At 43.1% G+C, this 19813-nt stretch overlaps 1 protein-coding gene across 7 annotated transcripts in view; it reads right to left on the bottom strand.

Moving 5' to 3' along the window:
* Positions 1-4026: 4026 nt before the first annotated feature.
* Positions 4027-19813, bottom strand: part of RBM6 (RNA binding motif protein 6) — a 90509-nt gene continuing 74722 nt past the window's right edge. For all 7 annotated transcript variants that reach the window (XM_081071642.1, XM_081071645.1, XM_081071640.1 and 4 more), the window contains 14 exons: positions 19634-19694; positions 17596-17868; positions 16848-17008; positions 15896-15993; positions 14952-14994; positions 14727-14808; positions 14424-14509; positions 13753-13899; positions 12119-12214; positions 10757-11017; positions 8338-8412; positions 7533-7630; positions 5017-5146; positions 4027-4270 (listed from right to left, as the gene is read on the bottom strand). In XM_081071642.1, the coding sequence (XP_080927768.1) occupies positions 4145-4270; positions 5017-5146; positions 7533-7630; positions 8338-8412; positions 10757-11017; positions 12119-12214; positions 13753-13899; positions 14424-14509; positions 14727-14808; positions 14952-14994; positions 15896-15993; positions 16848-17008; positions 17596-17868; positions 19634-19694 (1737 nt within the window). In that variant the 3' untranslated portion in view covers positions 4027-4144. The remainder of the gene's footprint in view (positions 4271-5016; positions 5147-7532; positions 7631-8337; positions 8413-10756; positions 11018-12118; positions 12215-13752; positions 13900-14423; positions 14510-14726; positions 14809-14951; positions 14995-15895; positions 15994-16847; positions 17009-17595; positions 17869-19633; positions 19695-19813) is intronic.

Here is a 19813-nt window from a genome sequence, read left to right as displayed (position 1 = left end):
AATGAATCCACTACCAAAGTTAACATTTTTAACAAAGTACAACATTTGAGGCAGAAAGAAGCAGGAATCCTTGGGTGATTTGGAGAGATGTTTTGGACTTTGGCCAGCGAGATGGTGGAATTCCTAGGCATCGATTTAGCATCACTTGTCCCCCTGGCATTACTGATAAATGTAGTTTTAGTGGAACTGAGTTTTCAAGTCACATATACAGATTGAAAAATAGACAATGAGAAGGCAGAGGAAGATAATCAGTTATGGAAAACCACACCCACATTACTCTCTTCTAGATAAGAAACCTTTGAAAAATTAGTGGAAGGATGTCAGTGAGGAAATTGCGAACCAGAAGCTTCAAATAAATCTTTTTTCCTGGAAGCATCTTTAAACATGTTCTAACTATGGCTATCCTACATCAAAGGCAGTAAGTCACTGACACTGGAAACTCTTTGGGTACTTAAACCTTGCAATAAATGGAAAGGTAGAAATCGCTGCATTTTGGAATAACAGGTAACTTATTTCTGTTTTCTCCATCTCTGCAACTCCACATCTACCTACCTACCTACCTAGGTCTCTTTGGCTGCTATAACAAAATACCACAGACTGGGTAGCTTATAAGCAACAAACATTTCTCAGTTCCGGAGGCTGGGAAATCCAAGATCAAGATGCCAGCATGGTTGGAAGAGGGCCCTCTTTCAGGTTGCAGATTTCTCTCGTATCTGCAAATGGTAGAAGGGTCTATGGAGCTCTGTGGGATCTCTTTGATAAGAACACTGATCCTATTTAAGGATCCATAAGCTCCATCCTTATGACCGAATCACTTCCCAAACGCCTCACCTGACAGCATCACCTCTGGGGGCTAGGACTTCAACACATGAATTTGGGGAGACGGAGGACACAAACATTCAGACCATAGCAATATACTCATACACACACACACACACACAAATACAGAGGGTGCCAAAAAATGTATACACATTTTAAGAAAGGAAAAAACTGAAATTGTAATTCAATATATACTGATAACAAAAGATGAATACAAGTGATATACACCCTTTTCATATATATGTGTGTGTATGTAAGTGCGTGACAATATTCCAACTTATGGGGGGAATATATCTATAGATATATAGATATTACATATATGTAAAACTTTTATCATCAAAAAAAAGCAAATGTATGCAATCCACAGAAGGCACTCAAATCTTTAATTAAACCTAAAAGTGAGAGATGGGGTCATTCCAACCCTGCAATGGATGATGCAGGTGCCAAGAATCTAGAACCTGTGAGACTTAATGGCCATTAGCAGTTAACTGCCTTCTTCCCAAAGCAGTTCAACAAGCATTTCTGAGAATCCCTTTGGTGTTGCTGGGCTGGGCTCCACACCGGCCACAAAAGCTGTGTGGCTGGTTGTGAAAGGTACAAAATCTTTTTTTTTTTTTTAAGATTTTATATTGGGAAAGGGAAACAGAACTTTATTGGGGAACAGTGTGTGCTTCCAGGACTTCTCTCCAAGTCAAGTTGTTGTTTGCCGTTGCTAGTTGCAGGGGTCACAGCCCACCATCCCTTGTGGGACTCGAAGAGATGAACAGGCAACCTTGTGGTTGAGAGCCCACTGGCCCATGTGGGAATCGAACTGGCAGCCTGCGGAGTTAGGAGCACGGAGCTCCAACCACCTGAGCCACCGGGCCGGCCCCTACAAAATCATTCTTGAAGGAGGTGCCTAGAAAAAAAGATGGTTTCCATTCAGAGGTTGCTGACCTTCTTTGTAGACATTGCCCTGTTGAGCTCCAGAGCTGTGCCCCCAAAGGCCTGTTTGGCAGCTGAAGTGGGTCTGGAAAAGTATAAATCTCCAGCTAAGTAAGGAAAGCCAACAGTGAGTTGTCTTTTGTTTTAAATAAAGCCACGTATGTTCAATATAGACTAAAGGATAATTTGACTTTCCTACTTCTCTGATGTGAAAAAAAAAATTCTCTTTAACAAAATAAACATCTTAGGTCTCTCCCCTGCCCCATTAATCTTCCACCACTTGGCAAGAGAAAAAAAACAGTTCACGTTACGATCCCAGGCTGGAAACTACTGCTCTAGAATAAAAAGAAAAAAATGATTTATGTGAAAACTCTTGCTTATGCCAAGAAACTAAAATAATTCCTTGTCAAGATTGGCTTTTATGAACTGAAAGATGCAGTCAAAATTTAATTCAACAAGTATTTTCTATAGACGTATGAGCTCAGCCTTCTTCACTCATTTATTGACTGCTTACAGTGTTAGGTCCTGTGCCAGACACTAGGTGTATAATAGCGAAGATAATTAGCCAAGATCCCTGCCCTTATGCGGCTGGCATTCTGATCAGAGGCCTCAAGGAACTTTCCAGGGACATCATAAGGTGACACATTTTCCACACCCATTTCTATTTTCATCAGTCCTGTAAGGTACTGTTTTTAAAAGGTATTAAATACTTTAGACCTTATTTCAACAAACAAAATCTCCATTAAAGTAGCGAAATAAAACTAGAAAACAAAACAAAACTAGGCAATAGCCTGAACCAGTCTGAGGTCTGAGGTCTTCAGGGAAGATGCTGCTGCCACAAATGACAATCAAGTCCATCTCAGATCATCCCAAAGGCTTGCTGTCCTCCTCCCTCAAGGCACTCGTCATGTCAGAAAATGCTCCATGTCCATCTTCCTCATTGGACTGAGTCCCATGGGCACAGAGACCCACACTGGTCTCGCTGTGAGCCCAAGTGGCAAGAGCAGGCTCTCAAAACATTCCTAGAATGACCACTTAAGAGCCTGACGGTGCTTCTGCTGGGCAGCCGATAGCCTGGGTCAACTAAGAGCCTTCACTAGTGAAGCATCTGATGTGTCCCACAGCTCATTCTAGGCCCAACAGGGTGACACAGAGTTAGTAGGAAAACGTGGTCTTGTCGGCTCAGGACAAACTTGGATCATCTTCCAAAGTGTTTTGAGACCTACTCAGTGAAGGTTAGACAGAAAGTACTGAGATACTAGATGTACGTGCAGAGCAACAGTTAGACCAGAAGGGCTCTTGGAGTGCATGTCTGGTGCTGAAAGATTCAAATGGGCCACCTTCTGTAATGCTGCATTTGTGGTAGCAAGGCCCAGCATCTGGGGCTCTCGATCCCTAAGCCAATGTGCTCCTGATGTTGTTTTCCCTTTTGGAGGGGTAAAAACTTATTAAAGATTCAGAGAAAGGGACTATTATAGGGACTATTATGTCTGGACACAGCATGACAATTTAAATTCACATTTATCATGCCTGTTGCTGGAAATGTTTTCTCCTGGGTGTATGCCTACCTTCCCTTACATTTCCTACCCCTCGCTGCCTATCCCCTCTAAAATGCCAATCCCCATCCCACCCCTTCTTTTCACAGAGCCCTCCTTGGTCCTGCCCGACACTTCCAGACTCTGTCATTAGACTAGGGGTTGGCAAACCATAACCTATAGGCCAAATATGTCCTGCAACCTGTTTTTGTAAATAAAGTTTTATTGGAACACAGCTACAATCACTTGTTTATGTATTACTGCCTATGGCTGCTTTCTCCCTACAACAGGACTGAGTAGTTGCAACGGAGATTATCTGACCTGTAAAGCCTAAAATACTGACGCTGGCTCCTTAGCATTGAGTACCCAGCAGGCACTCAGAGTTTTCACAAATGGCAACCCCTCCAACAATGGGAAAGTCAGAAGAGGGCTTTCAAAGATTATCAGAGTAATAAACTAATATATGGAAATAATTCAGCCTTGGCAGCTAGCGAAGAAATAGAAACAAACAAAAAAATGCTATTTTCACTAATTGATTAGGAAAATAATTTTTAAAAATCTGACAGTCTTCATACAGGCTAGAGGTCAAAGGTCACTGCCATCCATCAGGCTGACAGCAGGTTGTGCTTTGGAGCTCACTGCGTACTCTCCACTCCGCATCATCTCAAATGGGCCCACATCAAGCCACTCTTCCTTCCACCAATAATCCTCCCCATTTATGGGAGAAAAATTTAACAATGTAAAAAACTCACATTGAAAAAAAGTTTATTTAAAAAAGTTCTAGCAGCAAGAACAGTAACAAAACAAAAGGAGAGACGGACAAACAAAACAAGGAGGTTGTGTCCTATGGGACTTGTCTCCATTCCTTAATCGAGTTCTTTATACCGAGCAAACATGACTCTTCGCACAGCGTCTCGGTAAGTCTCATTGGACTGTCTCTTGCTGGTTCTTCCTGGAGCCCCTACATTGGGCCCCCTCATCCGGCCTTCAGTCTGTAAAACAAAGGCAAACAGTGAAGTGAGCTCTATGAATTAAATTAGCCTCAAGGCTGGTCTTTGACTACAAGCATTTCTGGATCAATAAGGAGCAGGATATAGGGCGATTTTTTAGACGTTTAATAAACAAATACCCAAGATGAATAAGGAGGGTGGTGACACCATGACTTCAGGATACAGGATTCAACACCAGAAATATGAGAAGCCAATCTCCTGTGGTTGGCAATTTCAGAGGGGGGCTAAGCGAACAGAAAATGTGCAGTGTTTCCTCTTGTCACCTTCTCTCTCTTCTCTTCCTGAAAACTGAGGGTCAAGGCCCTTTCTGGGAACCAGGACTAACTTCATGCTCCTGAAATTTTCGCCATCAAAGACCTCTGATGACAATCCCTCACAGATGCCTTTGCACTTTTTATTGCTGGTTCCCTGGATCTTTTCACCAAATGATTCTTTAGTATCAAACTGCCTAATTCCCACAATGCCTCACCTCTTAGTCCATGTAAGAATAAGATGAGCCCCATTACAATTTCTCTCTCCCCTTCCCACCACCAACCAAACTGCAAAGGGCCAGCACGCCCAGCTATGACCCAGTAATCAAAATCGATGGGCTCTCAGCTCTGATGTCCTTAGCCAGCAGTGGAGAAAGCCAGCTGAAAGGCAGGGACATAGCTTTGGGCCACAGAGTGAGAGGAAGTTAAGTATATTCCAGGCTCATGACACCCCCAACAAGAAAGAAGCCATTTCACCTCTTCCGCTGAAGCCAATCCAGGATGGCCATATCCGAGGCCTGCCCCCTTCCTCCAGCCAGTGGCCTGTTGAACACAGCCTCCTTTGCTGCTATTGTCCATACCTTCTTTACCAACAGGTTTACGATCACTGCGAAAGTAAAAGGTACATAGACGCCATCACTTTCAAAGTGACCCATTTGTGAGCCTAATAAAAACCTGTCTTCTTGATTCAGACTTGCCTCTTATGTATGTTAAATGGTATCTTTGAGTGCTTGCAATCTGTGCAACAGGTTCTGTCCTGGGGAATACAGAGATGACCAAGACCTGACCCTGTTCACGAGGAAGGATGTGAGAAGGATAATACGTCCACAGATGCTTACGGCACACGGAAGAGCTCAGCTGTGGATGCGGCACCAGTAGGTGTCTGCTGTGGAAATGCAACAGAGGGAACACAAACTCTGAAGGGGCATCAGCCAAAATGACAGGAATTCCAAGAGGGGGTGCATCTGAACTGGGTCTTGACAAATGAGGAGTTTGTGAGCTAGAAAAAAGTCAGGAGTGGAGAAGACACAAGCAAGAAGTGAAAGAATCCAAAGAGGAGCGGTAGGAATTGACAAAAGGCGGCTTGGGCCAGACTGTAAATACTTGAATATCATGCTAAGTCATGACTCTGGACTTCATCCTTCAGGCAAAACAAAACAACAACAACAACAAAACAAAACAAAACCCTGAAACCGAGGCCACCCTCTAGGCAAGGTCTACCTCTCCAAAAACAAGAGTTTTAGGAGAGTTCTGTTCCCTGACAATCCAGGGGATCGAGGAGGAAGGCGGGGTCACACCAGGTAGACCATGTGCAGTGATGTTATTCCTCTGCAGTAGGAATGCAGCAGGTTTAGCAGGACTGAACTATAACATGGAATACAATCTTGAGTCATCGTGTAGTGTGAGAAGCTCGAGAGGTGTCCATGAAGACATGCCCAGGAGGTAAATGGAAAGTGATTTCAAGTTCAGAAAACAGAACTGACTTAGGATGGAGCCATAGGACTTGTTAGCCTGTTAATGGTGGCTGATGCTTTGGGTACCTTAGACAGTCAGCTCAAGAGGGTGGAGCAGCAAAAATAAAGGAGCACTGAGGGCAGAGTCCTGGAGAGGATCAGGAATTATCCAGACAAGGAAGAAGAGCAGGAAAGAAGCCTAAAGAGGAGGAGAGCCAGTGGACTGTGGTGTGAAGGGCACGGAGGATAGTGGCTCCTTCTGCACCAAGCCCACGTAAGTCAGGGCTAAGATGTCCTCCTTCCTCATGGCTGACTCCTACACCTTGTCCTAGTCCAAAGAGAATGACCCGACGGGATGCTACATTGAGTAAGTGGTCTCACCTCAGCACTTCTTAAAAATGCAAACAGAACAGACGAGAATAAAAAGTATCAGTTCCACACAGTAAGCAAGTATTTTTCATGAAGATTTCAGTTACACAGGTACACACGATTACTGGGCCATGATTCAGAAATAACCTCTTATTGTGGGCTTTGAGCAAATAAGTTGAAATGCCAGAGCCCCAGCCCCACCTGGCCTCCTCAGGAGCCTTTCTCCACCGTCACTGCCCTCTTCCCCACAGGCATAAACTACCCTGGCTTCTAGTTCTTTCTCTAACCAACAGAGAGATCTGCTCAAGTCTAACGAGATCAATACCTTGCTTATAAACATTTTATAAGCTCCCACTGCCCTAAGACAAAGACCTAGCATGGCATTCAAGGAGTATGAACTTCATGAACTGGCCTCTGTCTGCTGAGCCAGCCTCATTTCCTGTCACTCAGCCCCGCACCCCTAGTGTTTAGCCCCGTCAAGCCTAGAACTTCCCAAATGCACTATGGCCTCTCTCTTTCATCCATGGTGCATTCGGTTCCCTCCAATTGAAATGCCCTCCCCTTCTCTACAGCATTTCTCTGTCTGTCCTATGAGACAGTCACCTAAGCCTTCCTTATTGTGTGTTCAGACAGTTAAAGATAAAATGTCCACCTGAGTAGCCTTGCACTTTGTGCAGCATCTGTACACAGTGGGTTATCGACAAACTCTTTATCTCTGGTCTCATGACGTGGGGACTATCTCACTGGAAACAAACACGGGAAGCTAGAGATCAAATATCTCTCTCAGCAGCCAACCACTTATTCAGCACCTATATATAACCTATATGAAGGTTCTCTAGCGAAAAAGCTAAAGAGTGTGACATGCTTATCGTGCCCATAAGAAAGTACAGCATGAGTGACAGGAGAGAAAGGGTTTCCAACCATGGCCACTCCAGCCCTGGCTTTGAGCAGCTAAGCAGCCTGCCAAGCTTCCATGCTAACATACATATTCCCTGTATAAAGACAGGTGGTCAAAAGGCTGGGGTGGACCTCACGCTCAAGGAGTTCAGACAGAACCTACTTCCGATAACCTCGCCTCCTTGAAGCGGAAAACAGCAGCACAGTTGGAGAAAGGGATGGTTTCATCACTAGGTCTTGAGGCCTAGACTGAATCAAGAGTTGTGGGCTTACCTGTCAATTTCCCTGGAGTATTTAATTCGTTTCCTTTCTGGAGAGTCCGAAGATTGGAGCTTTTCTCTGCGATCATTTCCTCTTTCTTTAAACCTTCCCTATTGGTAAGCAGAAGAAAAGATCTGAGATTTCCATCTGAGGGCCAGAGGAGTGCGGAAGCTCTACTTTATTCCTGATATTTCTTCTGATGTGAAGGGAGTTCAACTGGTAATTCCTGGAATCTCTCGCTCCTTGACACTCTTCTTGAAAAAGCAGTGGCTTCTCCGACCAGTTAATTTGGGAAGAATAAGCGGGTAAGTTTAGCTCAGCTGTCTGTTCCTCTTCTGAGGAGGAAGAGATCTCCAATAGGACTTCATAGACAGATGCCTAACCACTGCACAAGACCTGCCCTGGGCCAGTGAAGCCTGAGGTTGGGTAGGTGATTTGCCTAATTGTGTGGTCTAGGTGGCAAGTCCATTTGGCTCTCACAGGAAGCTACTTCCAGCCTTTAAGCAGTAAAAGATGTTATTTCAGCATCCCTATCCAACACTCCTTCATTGATTTTAAAAGCTGGGACGGAAAGATGAGTGCTGTTTATTTGATCTACCCGGAGACCCTTCACACCACCTTTTAAAAAAGTATCAATTTTATTAAGGTCTAACTTATAAACAATAAAATGCATCCATTTTAATGTCGTTTGACGAATTTTGAGAAATGTACACACTGTCTTTTAGAGCCTCTTCGTTCTCTGGCTTTGGCACAGCCTACAAATTCTACACTAGAAAGCAGAGTGGGGTCCTGGCAGCAACAGGTCCCCAAAGCTTACCTCCCGTTCTCTCCTCTCCAGATAGGCCAGCTCCTGCTCAGACTGTTTTATCTTTCGGTGGATTTCCAGGTTTTGCTGAAAAGAGAAGGAGTTCTATGAATATACCATATTTTGCCAGGTATAATATGCTCCGGTGTATAATGCACACCCATGTTTTTGGCCCAAACTTTCAGGGGAAAAAGAATCTTTTGTTTTAATTTTTTAATTCAAATTTTTATTTGTTTACATTTAGGTACTTGTTACATTTAGGTAGTTGTTTTTTGTATTATAAAGGAATTTTAGCATTTATTTTTTAACGTATTATGGTACAAGAAATTTTATGCAACAAATAATTATAAAACACAAGAACAGATACAAGGTACAAGAAATGTCATGTACCGGTAACAAATTTTCGGTATTTATGCATCCTAGAAGGCGAAGAACTCTTCGTTGTTCCAAGTTGGTCGTAAGTTCAATAAAACCAATGATCGTATTCCAGGGTATTATTTTGCATATAGATAATCATTACTGATTTCTAGAGTTACACTTTTAATTCATAAAACATAAATAGAAGAATTAAAAACATTTATATAGATACAGAATTAGTACTACCCATGTATAACACGCATCCTTATTTCTCCCTTACAAATCTGGGCCAAAAGGTGCGCATCATATACACTAAAATACGGTAGATCTCATAAAAATGGTTCTAGAAATGCCTCCAGGCCTTTCCCCATAGTTGTTTCAGGACAGAAGCTCCTTCCACTGACCCACTCTCCTAAGTGATCATAAGACCCAGCAAGCAACAATCCCTAACTGGTCTTACTTTAGGCTCAGCAATCACACAGATTAGTTACGTGGAGTGGCCCCAGAGAACTGCATTCTACTTCTACCCAAAATGTAAAAGACACAAATTTGATTTATATCTCTTTACCTGAGATAAAAATTATGGGAAAGGAGAATTCGAGCACACTAGTGAAGAAAACCAAATGCCCAAAGGCTCAGCCTACCACCACCACCGACCTCCTCAGACACTATTCACGCCTTCAAGCCCCCAGAAAAACATGAAAAGGAACCCCAAGGTCCTGAAAGAGCAGACTGCTCTGAGAGTTCCGTACTCTTCAGGCATGGCCCCACTCCACAATGCCCTCAGGCCTATGTAAGAAATATGGTGAGCAGAGCAGCTCTTGTGCATAGAGGGGGCTCTCGGCCCTGACACCACAAGGAAAGGAAAGGGGCTTTCCACGGCCCCAGAGCCAGTTCAGTTGGTGGATCTACCAGCCCTCTAGTTCTTCTTTCCTGACAACTACTTTTTATCTCTTTAGCCATTTATTAGCACTTTCATCAGAGAGCTGAAATTCAAAGATGTCAGTATGATGATTCAGGATTTCAAAAAGATGGAAGGGACTTAGGAGGTAGTCTGTTGTACGGATTGTCAGAAGGAGCTTCTCAGAATCCTAGAAGCTTTGCAGAGCCTCCATAGGCAGCTGGGAGAAGAGCTGTAGCTTCTCAGCTTTCAGCCACATAAGACTGGGTTTGGTACTGAGAGAAAGTTGAAAACCAATCCCCTCCCCTGCTCTAGGAGTTGCAGCATCTGCTAGAGAAGGAGTGTGAAATAAATCCCTCTAGAACATGAGGCCACCTAGGGGCTTTATTTGTCCAGAATCTGGCTCCTTGGCCAGTACACATAATTGGGAAGACTGCAAGGCAGGACCGATGTACGTCAATTTAACACCCCAAGCATAGCTGCTGTGCCCTGGCTTATAGCAGTGACTCACTATGTGGAGAGATGGCAGAATGTGACCCACCTTTGGGGAAAACTGTCAGAGTTAGATAAAACCAGGTGAAGCCACCAGGTATTACAGAAGAGAAGGGGCCGATATGAGGTCCAATTGTGAGGTTAGTGACAGAGCTAAGATGAGACACCCAGCAAATGAGTTTCCTAGTCCATGACCTCTTCTCCGGTGGTCAGCACTGGCGCCATGGTTGGTGCCTCAGCCACGCTGCTCGCCGTGGATCTACACACTGGACTTTTTTGTTTTGTTTTTTTAAACATTTATTTTTTAAGTGTGTTTTTCCAGGACCCATCAGCTCCAAGTCAAGTAGTTGTTTCAGTCTAGTTGTGGAGGGCGCAGCTCCCAGTGGCCCGTGTGGGGATCCAATGGGCAAGCCTGTTGTTAGGAGTACCGCGCTCTGACCAACTGCACTAACCGGCCACCCCCGCACTGGAGTTTTTTGAAGGTGGGCACAGCTTTCATACACAGCAAATCATGAACAAAAGGTAGAGGAGCAATGCATTCTTGAATTGGACTGATTTAATTATGGGAACTGGGAATGAAACAGGCTGCGGGAGGACACCATGAGCTTTTTTATTCCCTGAAATGCTCAGCGATGGTTAAGAGACAGAAGTGTGAAAGGTTGGGACCCCTTCCCCTAATACCTTGTGCAGGTCTGAGAGCTGCTGGTGTTTGATCAGAACCTCTTTATTGGGAAACTGCCTTCTGCAGAGCAGACAAGCCAGTTTATTCCAGTCAGTGAGCTTTTCTTCTTCACTCTCCTTCTTGGTTAGCTCCTCCCGCTGCTGGGGCTGCGCTGGGCGGGGCTGTGGAGGAGGGGGCTGCTCCTCCTCCTCTTCCTCCTCGTAGTCACTGTCCCCTCCATATTCACCCAGGAGGCCGATCAGTGGATTCACCACCTTAGGCTGGAAGGAGAAGGCCAGGAATTAACACCAAAGTCAACTTATATCTGGGGGGGGGGGGGGGGGTCTGTTTTCTGGATATTCTGCTATGGGCATCTCGTTTCTTCTTTTAGTTTGAATACTGAACCGGGTCCAAAATAGGCCCACTGACCACACTGTTCATTTTCCAAATAGAGGCAACATGGTTAGAGCTTGACTTTTCAACTTGCTCACTGACCCAGCCAGAAAAGTTCCCTTGAAAGTTGACTCTAGCAACAGAATGGTGAAGACAAGGAAGAGAAAGGGGAACTGACTTAGCACATAGGAAGAGTTACAGAGTTACAAGTTACAAAGAGGAAGGGATAGCAACCACCTCCACGTCACTGTAACCTGGAGAAAAGCAAATTTTATCAAGGTTATAGTAAGCCCCAGAGCAAAAGGGGGTTTAGGAAGTAGACGAAAAGCAAGTGAAGGATAAGCACTCAGGTAGACAGCTCCAGCTCCTGAGTAAGGGAAAGGCAGAGGCGTGGTTAGGATGGATGTGTTACAGTGAACTGAATTAGTAATGTGGAGCAGGCAGAGTACTTATCAGTAGCTTATAGGAAACTGTTACACAATGATGCATGGATACTGGCCGATGATCAATCAAAATTAAACAATAAAGCATGGTTACTATTGTTATACACTGATATTTAATCAGAATCACTTGTGATTAGATTGAGACTATCACTTTAAGGCATCTGAAAAAACGGGCACCAATGTTAGCACTGTTCACTCTGGCCAGGAACTCCACATCTAAAAGATCTTACGTAGTGCCAAAGACAGGAAGCATCAGGCTAGGAAAATGGGCTTCCTTGGTCATTTAGAAGGGAAGAATTAACAAGACCAAGATTATAACTTAAAAAGGGCCACACATTCCCTGGTCTGGTGGGAATGGCACAGGGTAGACGGAAGGAGGATAGCTGTCTCTGATTCTCCAGTTAGATCCCTATTAGACAGGGAAAGGGTCCTTGTTTGTGAGACACAGAGCTGAAGGACTAAGACCCAAGCGAGGCACCAGTCTTTGAAATTCCTTTCCCATTTGGACCAGCCCCAGCCCTCCCCAGGGCAGCAGCTTAGCCTTACTGGTGGAGGACTCTCTTCCTTCTTCACAGTGGGAGGCAGTGGCTTCTTAAAGACGTCTTCTGGGGGTGCTGTCCCCTCACTGGCATTTTCCTGAAACTGATCAAATCCAAGGTAATTCTCATGTAATACTCATAAACGTTAGGCTAAGAGTTAACCCTGTTGAAATTAGTCTGATTTTCCAAACCTCCTGTGGACAAAAAAAGGGGTTCTATGGAAGTAACCTCACGGGGTGATCTGATTATAAATTCCTAAATGGGCAGCTCGTGGTAGGTAGTCTCACCCCAGGCATGTAACTTCTTCAGAGAAAGGTTTTAAGCCAGCCCTGTCCATTGTTAGTTCTTGTGCATCTAGGTTAACACACCTTTTAAATGCCAGAAGTAATACCCCTCTAAGGGGATATTAACTCACAAGAAAGTATAATCTTGTTAATTATCCTATAATCCAACCTCTTCCCTGCTTTCCCCCATCTCTATGTAATCTTTCTCACTTCCCTCCTTAATTTCAAAAGCATAAAAGAAGCTGCAAAACTGTCATTCTCTGGAGCATTTGAGATCTTGCTCCCTGGCATGTTGTCAGTTTGGCTCAAATAAACTCTTGATAAAAATTCTCTATAGGTTTGGGTGTTCCTTACATTGATATTCCTAATTTGTGAAATATCTGCAATGTTGCTATGATTTCAAAAATGAAAAACCTTTAAACACAAAACCTTTAAACATTAGTATATATTGAGTGATTACGATGTCAGGAACCAGGTAAGACATTTATATGCATTACCTTCAGCTTTTACTACAATCCTCTAGTCATTAATATTCTCATTCTAGAAATGATTGGGAATATAGTTAGAAAAAAATAAATAGTGAAAGAAGAATCCAAATATTAAGCCAAGGTGATGCTAAAGTCTAAGTTCTCAGCCTCTCCTCTCCCTCTTTCTTTCTAAAGAAGTATCAGTATTAGATGGGGGGAAAAAAAAAGACAAGTTATAAATTGAACTGAAAGCATTCATCCATTTTCACTAATGTATAACTGGTGTCAGGGTAAATCAATATAATTCTTTGGAAAACAATTTGATTTTATGTCAGATGTAAAAATATTCATCCACTTTGATTCTGAAATTTTATCCCAAGGAAATAATTTAAAAGGAGAAATATTATAAAATGCTAAATGCTGTATATTATGACAGCACAAGATTAGAAAGAAGAGACAATGCAGGAAGAAAACAAGGGTACACTTTCACTGTGAATTTTTACCAGGCAGATATTAAAATAATAATTAAAAAAATATTACAGAAACATGGAAAAAATACTTTTGATTGAACATAAAGTGAATAAAGAATAGAAAATGGTATCGGCTGCTAAAATAACACCCACAGAACTGCGCATACAGAGTCAAGCACTGAAAAGGGAAGGCAGGAAAGTAAAACTGTGGAGCTGAGGGGCTGGGGTTTCAGCAGTTACTTGGTTCTACCACCCACAGTTTTTGCATTTGTAAAGGAGAGTGACCCGGGGCTGTTAAGAGGCAAGGGGATTGCCTGCTTAGCGACTTTACACCTCAAACCTGATGTCTGCCTGCTGAAGATTCCTTTATTTTAACCTGCAATTACGTGGTGAAAGAGAGCAGCTCACAAGTCCTCTCACCCTCATCACCCCTCGGTCTTTTTTCTCCTTTCCATCTTTTTTAGACGTTTCCTTCTTGCTACTTGACTTTCCTTGACTGGTGGGCTTCTTTTCCTTCATCTCTTCTTCCTCTGGTGACCCAGGGTCCTGGGGCACATAGACTTCTTGCTGCAATACAGTGGGAAACAGTTAAGTTTACGAAATGTTCCACTTCCCCCCTAATTCCAGGCCTGAGGAGCACAGTTCCCTTCTGGGGGAAAGAACAGCTCTCTCACCCCCCAAGCCTGAGACCTTTCAAACAACCTAAAAACCTACTCCAGGGGCCAAGACACAGCCAGACCACTCACTGTCCCTTTTTCCAAGAGCAGCACTGTTCTTACCTGTAATGCCACAAGGCATTGATTTTTCCACACAGGCAACAGTTACTATAAAAGTCATCATCTTTAAAATCCACCTGAATAAATATAACTCAATATAAGGTCTGGACTTTTTAAAACATCAGACTAGACATGAGGTACAGTCCAAGTAGCTGCCTGGAATGGAGAAATATTCAGTTTCCATAGATTTAAACTTTTCCTCTTTTCATGTAATGAGCAACCAAATAATTCAGGGGGTAAAATGTTCAAAGTAACACATTATAGTTTCTTTCCTCAAAAGGATCACTGATAAAGTAAACAAAGCCAAAAACTCACCTGGGTGTTGGGGTCATAATAGGTTCCTGCCAAGGGGTCATAATAGTAGCCAGTAGCAGAATCATATATGTAGCAGTCAGATGATGCTAGAGGGGATACAATCAGAGCCAGTGTTAATCCCTGTCCCATGAAGCCCCAGAATGAAGCTGGCCAAGCCACACAAGTGCAGAACCTGTAGGTAGCGCACTCTCTGAATGAACATCCCCAATCAACAGCATCTCTGGTTAACTTTGTGACCACAAAGGTTTCAATTAATGAGTAGTCAAGCCAAAAGTACAGTAAAATAAAACAAAGGGCACTCACATTGTTGTCCTTGTCGATTTGTATCTGAAGACCAGTCTGAATTTCTGCCACCGCCCCTTCTATCTCGGAAATATTTTTTACCCTATCACAGAAAGGCAAGTTACATTTCTGGAACTTCTGAAAACCACTGACCTTATTAACAGTCACCCACTGGAGAGAATTCAAGATCATTCTTTTAGTCACTTGAGGATTTTAGGACCGCACTCCCCAACTGCTGAAGCCTACCTGATAGTAGTGCATGTGGTCAGAATGGTCCCCAGAATCATTTCTGCAACAAACAATACAACATGTCATGTGCCTGCTACCAAAAGCCACTTGAGAAGTGAATGACCCTACAGACCGGCCAACAAACTCTCTTCGCTTTTTGCAAGGAAAAGAAACAACCCCAATAGTAAGCAGGTCTGGGGGTGCAGACTCCCAAGAGGAGGAACAGTGGGATTTCTACAAAGCCATCTGCTGGAACAAAACAGCAATTGAGTTGAGGGTGCAAGTGCCGGACCATCCCCACCCTGTAAGCCTGCTTCTCTGATGCAGCCATTTCCCAGGTACCACTACTGGGCCAAGACGAGTGAAGGAGTAAAGAGAAATTAGGTTTCCTAGTGCTATGGCGGTATGGACAAGGTCAGGGGAGTGGTAGTCAGGACAGCACTTTCTTAGGATTCTAAGGGACAAGGCTGCACACCCAAGACTATATCATTTAGGACCCAAATGTACCACGCAGTCAAGAAGGAAAGGACTCAAGTATCTAGTACTACTACTGAAGGGGAAAAAAATCTAGTGTCAGAAGAAGGCAAGCTTCCGAAAAAGAAAACATATACATGTATCTGAAGCAACCCATACTGGGAAGGCATCACATCTTACTACCGTATTTCCCCGAAAATAAGACCGGATCTTATATTAATTTTTGCTCCAAAAGATGCTTTAGGGCGTATTTTCAGGGGATGTCTTATTTTTTCATGTACAACACTCTACATTTATTCAATTACAGTCATGTCATCTTCTTCTGGAACATCGTCATAACCTACTAAATGCATCCGTCTGGCTGATGATCTTAATTGGGGCTTGTTTTCGGGGAAACACGGTACCTCTGTCTCTCCTGCCAGGAACAGGAGTTTCCTCCCAAAACCTTGAGTGGAGGCAGCACAAAGGAATCCAGCCCTCTGCCTTACCTTCGTTTCCCAGTGGCCAGGTTTACAGCTACCATCTTCCCATCAATGCTAAATGGTGGATCAAGGTTCTGCAAGATCTTCACTACACGAAGAGCTTCCTGGGGAACCAAAGACACATGTGAACCCGAAGAGAGAAAAGTCCATGTCCTCTGAAAGAGAACTGAACAAGAATTTTCCTTCTCAAAAGAAAAATTTACTAGACATTATGTTCTGGTCGTAACTATAACAGGAAGAGCACACTGGCAAAAACAGGCAACTCTTAATAAGGGTTGATCAGAATAGTTTTTTTATTTTGTTAAGTACCCCTTTTTCTGAATTACAGATTTAAGGTTTGCTTCAGAAGAGAAGACTGGACAATCAACTCAGATTTATGATTTTGTTTTTTGTTTTTGGTCAGTTTCTGGTATAAATTTTAGAAACTGAAATCCCTTTCTTTTAGGCTGCAACCATCTTCGCATCAGATCCAGTTTACAAAGTTCCTTGTGATTTTTGAGCATGAAATTTAAGAAATACCAATGATTTTCATTATATCTTCATGTTACTTCCATAGAAAAGCGCCCCACAACTAAAACTTCAAGCCGTAAGAATCTATTAAAGCAACCAAAGTCCGCCTGTGGTTGGGCAAAACAACTTTGAGAAATCAGAAAATTCACTAAACTGTTGCAAGTTTCAGTAGTCAAATTCTTCACAAGTGACTAAGTTCTCCCTCTATTTTAATTGTAAATTGTAAATGCAAAACAAAAGTGGATCTGGAAAACCACTCAGAGTTCTAAGTTTCAAGGGCAGTCACTTCACCTGAATGAGCATGAAGCCCAAAGGAAAGAACAAGAGGGGTTGTTACGGTACCAGGTGGCACATGAGAATTCCAATGATAAAAAAGAAGTCCTTCAGACCTTCTTGAGGTTTCTATAGGCAGCTGTCCCGAGGCCACTTCAAGGTGGGGGAAACTCACTGCGTGGGAGTCGAGGTCAATGAAGCCATAGGTGTGGCCCATGGGGCCAGTTCTGTTCTTGATGATCCGGACGTTGGCAGTGGTAAGGTGGACATAGGGCTCCAGCACTTCCACGATCACTTCAGGTGGCGTGGAACGATAGATGCGTTTGAGCATGATTGCTGAACAAACCAAGCACACATGCAAAGAAGCAAGGAAAGAGGGAGAAAGGTTAAGTTTTGAAGTCCTCAGAGCCTGACTGTCCCTTTTTTGCTGCAGATAACTGCGGAAGCTACTTGCTCTGGCAAAGCTGGGTCTATAACAAAATGCTAGTCAAATAAAGACTTCAACATGGTGATGGAAGGAGAACTGACTCTGGGTGGTGAACACACAATGTGATATATATAGATGATGTATTACTTACTGAATTGTACACTTGAAACCTATGTAATTTTACTAACCATTGTCACCCCAATAAATTTCTATTTTAAATAAATACATAAATAAATAAATACTTCATACTTTTCTTCACCAATACTCGGAAATCGAAAACTATGCTTCTGCTGCATTTGAATAGCAACTTGCTATTTGGAGGATGAGGATTCCTTCCACGAGTGCAGCAAGGCCAGGAGAAAGTAGAAGCCTCTGCGATCAGGACAAGCAGTTTTACTAGGGTTTGGGAAGCAGCTGGTCCCTACCCACAACATAAGCCATCTATTCCCCAACTGAGGTGGTCGCAGTCTGGTACAGGCCTTGATAAGCCACTTACTTTTGCTTTCTCCATCCTGGCGTGTCTCCCCAGACCATGGCTCCTTCTCTCGGTCTCTTCGGAAGGTGAGCCCTTCCCTTCGAGGAGGCGGATACCTTTCTCCTTCTCTCTTCTGATGTCCCAAACGTTGTTCTTGTCCTTCTTCCCGCTTCCTGGGCTCAGGTTCCTTATCGGTGGACCTTGGGGTCTGGTTGGGTTGTTTTTCTGATGGCGCTGGTATGGATGTTTTCTGAGGCTGAGGGTAGGTTATTAACTCTTGCTTGGCCTCTGTCACTAGAGGAACAGAAATATAAAGAATCTCCAGCAAGTTTTATCTAAAAAACACTACCGCTGTGATTCTTCCTTAGCTGACATCAAATACAGATACTGAAATGTTTTTAATAGCCTCAGAAACACCTACAAAAAAATCCCGACAGACTTTAAACAAAGCTAATAAGACAGCACATGAAATAGTTCACAGAAGAGAACTGAGCAAGTATTTAAAACATTTACTGTTAAGAGGAGATTTCTACCACATCCCAAACATTTAAATATAAGAAATCCTTCATGAGACCCTGGACCTGACTATTATAACCAATGATAAGAACAGATTTGGGAACAACATTACCAAAGATATGGCCCTTGAGAGAAGTTTGGTCAAAACATATATCCCAGACGTATATATCTAGGAGCCTTGCTTCTTTCAGGGTCATGGTACTGAGACAGTTGTCTTAAATTCTGTAAGACCACAGGCCCTCTCTCCTCGAACAGACCTATCTGCATACAGCTCATTCACAGGCAAGTAATTATAATGGGCAAGTGACCTTCAGAATATAAATGATTCACTGCAAATCTCTTTCTATAGGAGGATAATCTGTCCAGTTAATTAGGGGGATGTTTTTGCAATAATTCATTCTTGGAGGGTTCACAGGAAGCCATGGGACCCACAAAGAGACATTCTATGGGAGCTACAAAGAAATTAACAGCAGCAACAGGCAACTAGTGAGCACCTGTGTTACATGTTTCCAGGTTAAAGTTTTCTCAGCCATCTTATTGGTAAGGTGCCCAAGGGTTTTTATAAACTACCTATTTACTTGTTAGAACAGACAGAGAAAGAAGTCTTTCTTGGAGGAAAAAACACAATTTTGCCTAATCTGAAGTAAAACAACAAGCTAAAACCCTCAGTTATTTACTCACCTTCCCACACGGTGGTTTGGTCTCTAGAGCACGCAGAGCCTTTCCCAAAGATTTTCAGAACGCCTGCTTTACAGCCTTTGTTAGAGAGTAGAATCTCCACCACAGGCCAAAAGCCCAGCTAAGAAACTCATTGTAGGCTACGTTCTAACCGTGGAACAGTTAGGCTGTGTAGAAGGCTACCTGGCCCTGCACTGAACTGTATTTTATGGTCATGCCCTAGCTTTCCTTAAGGGATACTATCAGAAACAAGCACACGACAGTCATTGCTACAGGACTGTTGTCACGAGTGCCTTTGATAGTCTCTTTAAGGTTGTCTACTTAGAGGTTCTCTGGAGAAATTTAAAGTCAAGTGACTAAGAAGCCTGGTAGGTTTATTCCTCTATAAAAAGAACATACACCCTCAACCCTGATTATTTTCTCGTTTATATTTTTACTGTCACTTTAACAAATGTTTTTTCTGTTGAAGATCCTGAAATGTTTACATAGCGTGTAAATGAGAAAATATCGACAGCAAATGATTCCCAGCAACTTCAAAGAGGCGGGGGTGGGAGGGTCACATGGACTAATGCCACATAGACTCTTCCCAACTTAACATCCTTAAGTGCATTCTAAATCGCAACACTACTGACTCTGCTCAGCGGTTCATTTAGCCACCACAGTCTGAGGAGCCCAAACCCATCTCTTTCCCTAATGGGGTTGAGATCCAAAGTCACATGAAGTTAGATATCACAATGCACTTTTAAGAACTTTATTGATCAACTTATAATTAGGCATGACTACTCTTAAGCCAAGGAAAGCATGAAATTTGTTTCGCTCTATGCGCAAAACAAAACCCACTACCACTACCTCTACCATCACTCACCTTCCCTCGGGCACTTGCAGAATGAACATGAAGATCGGTGCCCACCAGTGCTGCTCTTACACTGCAAGAGAAAGAATTCAATTTGACCGAAAACTGTTTTTAAAAACCTTATGTATATCCAAACACAGTAACACCTGCTACAAATGAACGACGTAAGCCACATCCCAGATCGCCTGAAAG

This window comes from Rhinolophus hipposideros (assembly GCF_964194185.1).
Source record: "Rhinolophus hipposideros genome assembly, chromosome: 14".
NCBI classification, from domain to species: Eukaryota; Metazoa; Chordata; class Mammalia; order Chiroptera; family Rhinolophidae; genus Rhinolophus; species Rhinolophus hipposideros.
This window is presented reverse-complemented; position numbering and strand designations above follow the sequence as displayed.